The sequence below is a fragment of the Metopolophium dirhodum genome, chromosome 5 (assembly GCF_019925205.1).
Source record: "Metopolophium dirhodum isolate CAU chromosome 5, ASM1992520v1, whole genome shotgun sequence".
Taxonomy (NCBI): domain Eukaryota; kingdom Metazoa; phylum Arthropoda; class Insecta; order Hemiptera; family Aphididae; genus Metopolophium; species Metopolophium dirhodum.
The window spans coordinates 32,556,309-32,566,948 of record NC_083564.1 but is presented as its reverse complement, the minus strand read 5'-3'; the positions used below and the strand labels follow the sequence as shown (position 1 = coordinate 32,566,948).

The following is a 10,640-nucleotide window of genomic DNA, read 5'->3' as shown; positions in this document are numbered from 1 at the left end:
TTTTTTTTTTCTATAAATATCAATAAAATTTTATCTGTTGAGTAAAAAAGCTTGAAAATTGAATAGAAGGCTCCTAGGTTATTGTTTCAAAGGCAGATGAAAAAAATTAAAAATCCTTAGTCACAGTTTTTAATTATAAGCATTTAAAGTTCAAATTTTGACAAAATACGGAAAAATCACGAAAAATAGCAAATTATTTTGATGAGAATTCATAAAAATTTTTCTTTTTAAATCTAAGATTTGAAAATGTAATATAAGATTACTCATAAGTTTGTCTACCTTTATCAATAAAAAAATGTCTAGAAGAAACTTAAATTAAATTTTTATGAGCGTCTGAAATTTATATTTTTACAACATTTGATATTTACTCGATTTCTCATGTAACAATTTTCTTATTTTATTGTAATTAAAAAACGAATGACTGTAGATACTTGAAAATTTTACTGAATGTTCAAATTAGCATTTTCTATACACCATAAAATGTTGAAAATATTTTGACTCTTTTTGAGCTGTTTACGGACATTGTCAGTTTTCAATTTTTTTAGTTTTTTTTCTATAAATATCAATAAATTTTTATTTGTTGGGTAAAAAAGCATGAAAATTTAATATAAGGCTCCTGATATATCGTTCTAATAGTAGTTGAAAAATATTAAAAATACATAGGCACAATTTTTTTTTATAAGCATTTAAAGTTCAAATTTTGACAACATTTATCAAATTTATAATTTATTAATTATTTTGTGGTTAAAAATGTATAAAATGTTTAACTTTTATGGCTAAAGATTGAAAATTTAAAACAAGGCTCCGAGTAAATAGGTTATATATAAATTACTTTATTCACAATATTATCATCAAATATACTTGGTAAAATCATAGGCTGACTGACCGTTTTCGCTCAGAATCGTTTTTCTTATACAATGATATTATATCATTGAATTCAAATTTAACACCATCCATTACAGTGACCCACTTGTAACCTACTGTACAGCAGAGCGACATCCACTTATCCACCTTTTTTACTTTTCTATTACTTTTACCAAAGTACAATATTATGAGCATTGAGTTGCAATTGAAAAGTTCACTTAGCTTAATTCAATAATTCAAATTTCAATATTATGGTATGTAAGTATATACAATAAATTAGCATTGGTATTTGTAGTCACACTGATTTGGGAGACAACCAATCAGAACACCTTATTCATTTTTTACATTGCAGCATAGGAAGTGCACAATCTGTTTTCATATAATCTGTGTATTTAGTATTTACTATTTACCACGATTAAAGATATAAGTGCTATTGGTTAAACCATGAACTAAGATAGTTAGTTATAACTTAGATAATTAGATTATCTTAGTTCGTGGTTAAACGCAGTATCCACTTTTATATTCTGTTTTTGGACAAGTGCTTATCACTTGTATTAATAATATGAAGTTGATAGTAGTTTTTAGTGCGCGCATGCGCGTGGAACTAGTGTAGTGATCCGCGGCTCCATAGACATATTAATAAACGCGAGTAATGAGTATTTTAAAATTGTAAATTTTTTATACATCTTAAAATACTCATAACTCGCTTTAAAATTAAAATATACTAAAAAGCCCATGAGGTTGCCTAGTTAATAATCTTACCTTTAGATTTTATAAGAGGTCAATTCGCTCTAATTTTTATAGTAACGGAGATACACGTGTTCTGCTGAGTGTAAAATTTGCTATGTTAAGCACTTGTAAGACGGAGACAACACATGTGGGTATTATGTCTGAGGGAATGACATATCGATTTTATAATTTATTATTTGACTTTCAAAATAAACAAAAAATGTTGTAAATTTAAATTATGTTTAAATTGTTTTGGTACAATATTTCGACAAATCGATGTCATTTTCTTAAAAATATTATTATCTTGTCTTTTTTGTAATAGGTAATTTTACTCAAATATTACTTAAAAACATAGAAAAATAAATCTGAGTTAATGCATTTTGTATATGTTGAACATGAGCCAGAGAGAGAAAACAAATGGTGCGCTGACATCCTCTTAAAACCATAGTCAACGACAAGCTAAACGTCTTCTTAACTATAGCTATCTGGGTCAGCACATATCTTGTTTCTGTCCTCATCCTTTATTTACGTATGTATATAGTTAGCAGGTTAGCATGCGACAACGAGTGACAACTGAAGTCAGAATTTGGCGTTTCAGGCTTAGTTTTAAAGTTATAATTTATAGCCAATTAAAAGGTATTCAATTAAAAAAACTGGTCCTATGGTTATTACTTTGGTACAAGTATCTGAATTGCACTAAAAAACAAATTCGGTTATGAATTCTAAATTCAATTTTTTTTATCAGAAACTATACTGAGGCACTGATAGTAAACAGCGAACATTTTATATTCAAACATTTCAGTAAGACTTGATATTATAATGTCCACAGAAATACAGGCGACCTTGGTGCGGAATCAACTATTTTCTCATTAGATTCAAATTCATTACAAGTCATTAGTGCTACACTCTCAACCTCCTACAATTCTGCATAGTTTCCCATTTATATTATAAACAGAAACGGAATATTGTAAATTTGTTATTATGAAAATGGTTATTCAGCACATTTAAGAATAATTCTAGGTTCAGCTAGTTATCAAAAATCAATTGCAATTTAACATTAAAACATAATTTCACCATTTAAATTTGTTTTTATTCATACAAAATAATAAATACACAATACTATGTATTTAAGACCTGGGCCTCTCCTTCTTTTCTTTGTATAAAGCAAGTAATGAAACATTTGCTACTTTGACAACCTTGAAACGAACCCCTGTAAGCAAAATAATAATAAATGAAGGTTCATACAATAATAAACATTAAGAGCAATAAATATCTTACCGGGAATATCTCCCACAGCATGACCCTTTCGACCGAATCCAGCTACCAATACTTCGTCATTTTCTTCAATATAATTTAAACAACCATCTCTAGGTACGAAAGCTGTGATTTTCTTTCCATTCTTGATAAGTTGTACACGGACACACTTACGGATGGCAGAGTTAGGCTGTTTGGCTTCAACTCCACTGTAATTAATCAAATTGTTTAAATAATATACTGATTCAATTAACTTTAATTATCTGACAAAATGTATGCCTTACACTTTTTCTAAAACAATTCCTTTGGCGTGAGAAGCTCCTCCGAAAGGATTGGCCTTCCATCTTGTTCCCAAATGTGCCTTTTTGTAGTCCTTGTCAGCCCACTTTTGGACACGACGATGGTTGACATGTTTACGAGCCGTACGAATACCACGAGGTTTACCTATAACGTAGATATAATAATTAGCTTAATATATACCACAACGGCTAAAACGATCATGAAAATAATGAAGTTGAACACCAACAATATTAACAAACAATCAAACGAGTTTAATATCTGCCAACTCATGTGTACTTGTGTACTAACATTATTCACATGCAACAAAATAATATAATCGGTCCAATATTTAGACTAATGCCGATCCGCGTTGGACAAATTGTTGACGTTAACAACCACATGGTTGATAATTAATTTTTTTCAATGTTTCAAATTATTAACACAAAGAACACTTACCCATGATGTATTACAATTTCAAAATATGAGTTAACACAACAAAAATTGAAAAACCAGGAAAAACCACGAAGTTTGTGTCACGAACGCACATAAGAAGTACAAGACCGAAATGACAGAAAGATCAGAATTTACGTGAGGGAGGTACGTTGCTAAAAAGTCTGTGGTTATAGGTTCGTAGCCGACTCGGTGTACAGTATCACCAACTTATTGAACTAAATATGCCTTATGGTGACACTGTATTTCCCTAGATCTAACCGCGGTCACTTTCCAAAGTCGTTAGTCAACCACAGTAATGGTAAATCTATTGTTACCAGGTAAGGTCCTGTTGATAAGGGTTTGATTGATATCACCACAGACCACGCCGGACTAAGATAATATACCACGGTCTTATAAGATATATATTCTTTTAAGACCGGGTAGTATACTATCTTAAATCGTAGCTATCACTGATGATATAATTAATTGATAAGTATTTTACATATTCCAATATTTATAGCTTATTGCTTAATATTAATAAAAAAAAAAAAATAATAATAAGGCCTAAATAGAACCACGAATTAAGATATACCTTATATCTTAATTCGTGAATAGAACTAATCGCGCCATCGCGGTCTACAGCTTACGATTCACAATTCAAATAGACATGTCCACCATTAAACGCAAGTGGTGAATAGTCGGACAATCACTTTGGAAGTATACGGTAATTGGAATTATAATTTTTACGACTGTTAAACAATTATGAATATTATAAAGTCAGACAACAGACTTGTGTTGAAGTCTTCTATACAAGATTCATTGAAGCACTCGTGTATAGAATATTGTGTGGAAAAGCGCGAAAAATGTTCTTACACAGAATGCGTCATCATTGCTATGTCACTACTAATTGCAGCATATTCATATTTAGTAAATTCTACAGTATTATGTTCAAAGACTGTTTTCATTATTGCAATTATTGTCTTGTTCATTTTTGGGGTACGGTTTAGTTTTAAAGTTTGCAATGAATCATTACTCATAACAGCTCCCATTGGATTACAGTTGACCACAACTTATATAACTGGACATCAAAAGGTGTTTTCATTACCTTGGCAAAGTATTACTGATGTACTTATTGTTGACGTTATTCATACTCAAAAAGTATTATACTATTTGGCAATTAAAACACCCCAAAATGGGATAGTAACATTGTTTCAGAAAAGTTCACCAAGGTTACATTTTTTAGAAATAATATACAAGGATGTTTACAAACTATTAGAAAACAACAGATGAAGTGACTTGTGGATATCAAACTTAATATATTTTTATTTTGTAACATTATAAAATTGATTGTACGTCCATTTCGGAAAAACACGTTTGTACAAATTTAAACATACAGTGTCTTGAGATTTTACTTGACCGTCAAATCCACATTTCATATGTCCATGAGTACCTAAGATTAGAAATTGTGAAATTTAATACAAATTGAAGTAATTTTTAAAAATGTTTATATCCAATTAATATTTTATTTTAAAATAAATAGAGTTTTAAAACATACCTAAAGGTTCTTTAATATGTCCTCTCCTTCCATATTTGGTGCGTAGCTCAACTGGTCTAAACCAATCAATATCTTCTCGATTGAAAAACATAAACCTAACTACGGCCGAATGTTTATGTACTTTAAATGGATGACCACTCAGAACTGTTCTTTTTACTATTACGCGATCTGGATTTACTGACAAGACATTTCCATTTCCAATTATTTGCTAAAAATATAATTAAATAAATTAAACTTAACATGAGTACAGTTAATATTAATTAGTGTTGTTTGAGAGAAACAAATAATACAACATACAACATAAACAATATTATTTGAATACTTACAAATGAACCATCTTTGCAGTGCTTCATGGCTATAACTGAAGAAGGTGGATAGACAATAGGTGCAAACATTGTAGCAACAACTATTGAATCTTGGTGAAAAAATCGTTCATACTAAAATAATAAGATAAAATAATTAAAATAACTCAATACAGTTTTTAATTTAATTTACTTTAAATTTATTTCCATTTGTATGCTGACTAAATATAGGCTCTGCAGTAAATCGACGAAAACCACATTGGAATATAAGTTCTGATTTAGATTTAATTGGTTCATCAAAATGTACAGTAGATGGTCGTTTTAAAACTACATTTAGCACAGACATTTTTTGCTCATGAGGCATAAGACCAAACAGTACAATAGGATTACGGGCATCTCTTGAATGAAACATTTTAGCCGGAATATTTTTCACATGAACTGTAATGTACCAATCTGGCTAAAAATGGTTTTTTTAAATTAATTATTCTGATTAAAAAAAAAGAATCTGTATCATAATATTTACCAATGCACCAGTTATGTTTTCCAAATTTTTAAATATCCTTTTCCTTGTTCTATCAAAATTTTCAAACTGAAATATTCTAGCGTATTCAGCAGGTAAATTTTCTTTAACGTCCCACGGCGATGTGCGGAATGATTGTAAACCTCTATACTTCTGAAAGCGAATTCTAGCTGGCATATCATTAGGTGTATCTACTTCATCGGGAAACAATTGATCAGCTTTTGCTTCTAAAATAAAATATATAATATGTATTATTATTTATTTATATAAACTTTGTATAAACTATTAAGTTATAAAAGCGTGCACTTTTAATAAAAATCTATTATTTAACAGAATATAATTCAACACTTTAAATATAAATTCTTTAATTGCTATATATAATCTGCCAAATTGTAATACCTACTTGTGTTAAGAGTTTAATTTTACATTTAATAATAATGTACACAATATGATGTTGATTGGATAAACTATGATTACTATTTTGAATATAAATAGTTTTAACCAGGGCTTGTAAGTTCATGCCCTAAAAAATGCCTAAATAAGCATACACTTATGCACTAAAAAGTAGAAAAATATGCATTTATAAGCACTAAAAATTCACTGAATAAAAAAATGAAGAGATTAAAAGAAATTGCAAGAAATATCCATTTATATTTTTAATTATGTCACGTTATGACAATTCCTATACATTTTATAGTTAAAATATAAATTATTGCATTTTTCATCAAATTTTGAATTTTTATGGTATTTTAATAAAAAATGCTCATTAACATAATAGTATCATTAAAGGAGTTTATAAATCATGAATAAAATGCCCAATAAAATAGAAAAACTCATAAATATGCCAAATGGGCAAATCATCTTAATATGAAAAATTAAACTTTACATACTTAATATGCCATGCTAATATAATATCATATACATACTTAACTATGGTACCTTGAAATGGATTTCTATGTCATCTAGCATTAAATACAACTTAGCATGATTGATATGCAAATGCATGAACTTACAAGTTCTGGTTATAACTTATAACACTATAATATTTTAATGATATTATATTATATTTATTTTAAAATAAAATCACAAACCTTTAATTTTTGTTAGTATTTTTTCTTCTTCGTTTATATCAAACTGCAAATCATATTTATCAGCATCAATCGGCGCTTCAGAAGCAACAGAAGTCATAGACATAGTTTCCATATGGTCATCTATCATACTCTTCATTTCATTATCAGAAGCTTCATCTTCAATAGAATAAAAATCATCAGAGCCTTCATCAGATTCTGAGTTTTCGTCATCTGCTCAAATAAAATACAAATAAAAAAATATATTATACGAACTATTATTGTAATTTATGAATTTAAATCAATATTTATGTATAAATATATACCATGGTCAGATTCTTCATCAGGAATCCAAGCTGATTGATACACAGACATACCCTGAGGTACACGTTTAATCATGCGTTTATTTTTAGATATTGCTTCTTTCATTTCTTCATCAGTTGGCCAAGTTTGTTCAGCATCCATTGGATCCGGTATATTTTCACAAACCAAATTTTCCTGAAAATCATTGTTATAGTCATATTTAAAACGAAAATATTTTTGAAAAAAAATCTCTTACTTGTGATCCAGGACTAGCAGTCTCCAAGACTATAGTTTGAACATCTTTCCCAGAAAAACTCTTGATAAAATCATTAGAGGACAAATCTATTTGTTCCATTTGAAAGTCACCCCACCCAGGAATATGTACTAAAGAATTAACAGACAAGGTCTGACCTCTCAAAAAACCGGTAACTTTCATAGTACCTACATTATCCTAAAATTAAATTATGAATAATACATTTTTTTTTAAATATTGTTCACATTTAATTAAATATAATTTGAATATACATACATCAGAGCTAGGGATAAAAGCCAATTCTTCGGCTAATAAATGTGGACGTCTATCACGGAATGTAATTGACCTTTTTTTTTGTGAACTTATACGTCTAAGAACATTTAAAATGTCTGTTGATGTATCAATTTTGCTGACTTTTTCATCAGGTAGCCAATTTTCTATATCTTTCTGAATGCACTGTTTTGCTTCATTTTGTTTCTATTTAACAAATATGGATAAGTATAAATACCTATACTATATTACTATGTCCAGCGGAAAAACACACTGTGGACCAATGAAAATAAATTCTTCTGTACATCTCCACGCGGCACTGGTTTCGATAGCAGGGTGACACGCAGAATCAGCGTGTTTTCTTGCTGGACAAAGTATAGTCTAGATTAAGTAAAATATAAGTAGCTACTAACTTTGAGAGGTATTTTTTCAAGGTCTGTAATAGCTACAACGGTTGAAGGAAGTCCTTGTGCTAATATACAAGTCATTAGTAAATCAACATCTTGATCAAAACCACCTTCAGCGGAAACCATAAACAAAATGGTGTCAACTACTTTAAGTGTATCTAAAAGTCCAAGAACACTACTACAGTCGGGTCTAATGAAAGTAAATCCTTGTTTGAATTGTTCAACCCTAATTTAAAAAAAAAAAAAAACATTCATAACAATTAATAAATTAGTGTTTTTAACCATAAAATTGAATAAAATTTAAATTGATGTTAAAAAATGTATGATCCTAAATTTAACATGATATGGGACAGTATATTTATTATTTTGTCATCATTAAGATATTCTTTAGTTAAGAATTTACTCAATAAAACTTAAGTAGTAAGTACCATTATTGCATAAGTTGTTTAAAATAACTATCTGGTAGGCTCATATATTCATTACAATCAATTTCAACTGGTGAGGGTACAACAAATTAGTGTCACATAATAAATATTAGTATTGTATTGTGTGCATTATAAAAACAATAATTATATTATTATAGTAACCATAAATGAGAATATCCTTCAGAAGCAACAGCTGTTGACAATTTTACATCGGCTTTTTGCAATACATTGATCATCTCCATCAGTTTTTCATTAACAAACACATTATTGCTAAGAGGTATAACAGCAACTAAGTGAGGTACATTTAAAGACCTGCGTTTCTCAATCAAAACATTTTCTGTTTTTGTTTTACGTAAAATCTTAGCTTGATTTCTACGTTCCATACGACTTAACTGGTGATTAGCTTTGGATTTGGCTGAATTCTGTGCAGAACGTCCTAAAATAAAGTATTTTATTATCAATATTTTTAATTTCCAATTTTCAATAGTATTTTTAATACCTTTTTTCAGTATTTCTAGAATTCCTTTACTTCTGTGTCGACCAGTTTTATGTTTTTTATTATCCTGTTTCGCTGGCCCAGGTCTGTGGACCGCTTGATCTCGGTTTTCCGGTTTCATTCTAAATGTATTAATAAATGAAGTGGTTATTAACGCGTTCGACGTGAATCCGTGAGCTAAATAATAGATAATTTCCAGTAAGTCTAACTCACCTTACTTAGTCAGTACTCGGAAGTCAGACGTCAGTTGGAGATTTTAAATCTGATTTTTAGATTTAGACAATGCGTGAATTCAGAATTGCACATGCGGCATGCCCACATACATAAGTTTAATATCAATTATCACAAATCATAATATTATTATCATTTATCAATGATGTTTTAACTCTGAGATAATTTTCATAGAGCCATGCACGGACTATAAATAATTTCATGGCATGAATGAAATATAATTATTATTTCTTTCATGATTGCCCCCAACAGTTCCTATCTCACTCACACAATTTTCATTTCGGATTCGGATAGATGGGATAGACAGTCCATTTATTAATATGTCTATGGATATAATGGACTGCGAACGACTTGGTCGGCGGGGATCAGGGGACGGCCACGAAAAGGTGTCACTTAGCTGATAAGAACACTGTTCTTAAAGTTTTCAGCGCTACCGGTGGTTTTATTTGGCTACACAATTTGCGTGTTAGTCTGTGTTAAATGCAGAGGGCGCTGTGAACTCCAGCAACACATAGCGACCCTCCGCACTTTGCCTCTTGTACATACATTCGTGGCCGTGATAAGCTGCTCGTTTCCAGTCCATTATATCTTAGTCCGCGAAGCCACGATTTTCGTCACGGACGGAAGATATACAGGACTGCACACTATATGAATATTCCGGTTACGAAAATATGTAATACAACAGGTGGTGTTCGGGGCCCGGGGGGATATTTTCCTTTTAGCATTACTAGCCGCCGTGTCTTGGTGGATACTTATGAAACTAGAACATTATCATTTATCATACAAATGTCCCCCCACACCCTCCAACCATGTCGTGTACAGTCCTAGTGTAATAGTGCATATCCACTCTCAGCGAGTCCTACGGGCCCCGAGTTTCACTTAGAGCTAGTTATAATATAAGAATTATAAAATGTATTGATATAATTATAGTATAATATAAATACATTATTACCTATATTTATACATTTATATATTGAAACAAAACATAAAACATATTTACTTTATACCTGAAGTTATATACAAATATAACAATATATAAATATATTAAATATAAAAAAAAAAGTGTGGATAAGTGGATGTAGCTCTGCTGTACAGTAGGTTACAAGTGGGTCACTGTAATGGATGGTGTTAAATTTGAATTCAATGATATAATATCATTGTATAAGAAAAACGATTCTGAGCGAAAACGGTCAGTCAGCCTATGATTTTACCAAGTATATTTGATGATATTATTGTGAATAAAGTAATTTATA

At 30.0% G+C, this 10,640-nt stretch overlaps 3 protein-coding genes across 4 annotated transcripts; 1 reads left to right on the top strand and 2 right to left on the bottom strand.

Moving 5' to 3' along the window:
- Positions 1 to 2,661: 2,661 nt before the first annotated feature.
- LOC132944217 (small ribosomal subunit protein uS12) lies at positions 2,662 to 3,740 on the bottom strand. Its single transcript, XM_061013451.1, has 4 exons — positions 3,583 to 3,740; positions 3,132 to 3,291; positions 2,872 to 3,056; positions 2,662 to 2,803 (listed from the first exon to the last, which is right to left on the bottom strand). Exons 1-4 carry the CDS (start codon positions 3,584 to 3,586, stop codon positions 2,721 to 2,723), a joined length of 432 nt encoding a protein of 143 aa, XP_060869434.1. The 5' UTR covers positions 3,587 to 3,740; the 3' UTR covers positions 2,662 to 2,720.
- A 290-nt stretch (positions 3,741 to 4,030) lies between these two features.
- LOC132944216 (phosphatidylinositol N-acetylglucosaminyltransferase subunit H-like) lies at positions 4,031 to 5,112 on the top strand. The gene has a single exon (XM_061013450.1). It carries the CDS (start codon positions 4,321 to 4,323, stop codon positions 4,846 to 4,848), a length of 528 nt encoding a protein of 175 aa, XP_060869433.1. The 5' UTR covers positions 4,031 to 4,320; the 3' UTR covers positions 4,849 to 5,112.
- LOC132944213 (pre-rRNA-processing protein TSR1 homolog) lies at positions 4,851 to 9,520 on the bottom strand. Of its 2 annotated transcripts, none has more exons than XM_061013446.1 (13): positions 9,370 to 9,520; positions 9,160 to 9,278; positions 8,823 to 9,096; positions 8,242 to 8,461; positions 7,835 to 8,035; positions 7,562 to 7,756; positions 7,329 to 7,500; positions 7,027 to 7,236; positions 5,939 to 6,162; positions 5,609 to 5,872; positions 5,440 to 5,550; positions 5,114 to 5,321; positions 4,851 to 5,008 (listed from the first exon to the last, which is right to left on the bottom strand). In XM_061013446.1, the coding sequence occupies exons 2-13, from the start codon at positions 9,275 to 9,277 to the stop codon at positions 4,881 to 4,883; spliced, it is 2,325 nt and encodes a 774-aa protein (XP_060869429.1). In that variant the 5' UTR covers position 9,278; positions 9,370 to 9,520; the 3' UTR covers positions 4,851 to 4,880. The 2 variants fall into 2 exon arrangements, with proteins under 2 accessions (XP_060869429.1, XP_060869430.1); XM_061013447.1 differs by having other exon boundaries at positions 9,375 to 9,481.
- Positions 9,521 to 10,640: the final 1,120 nt, after the last annotated feature.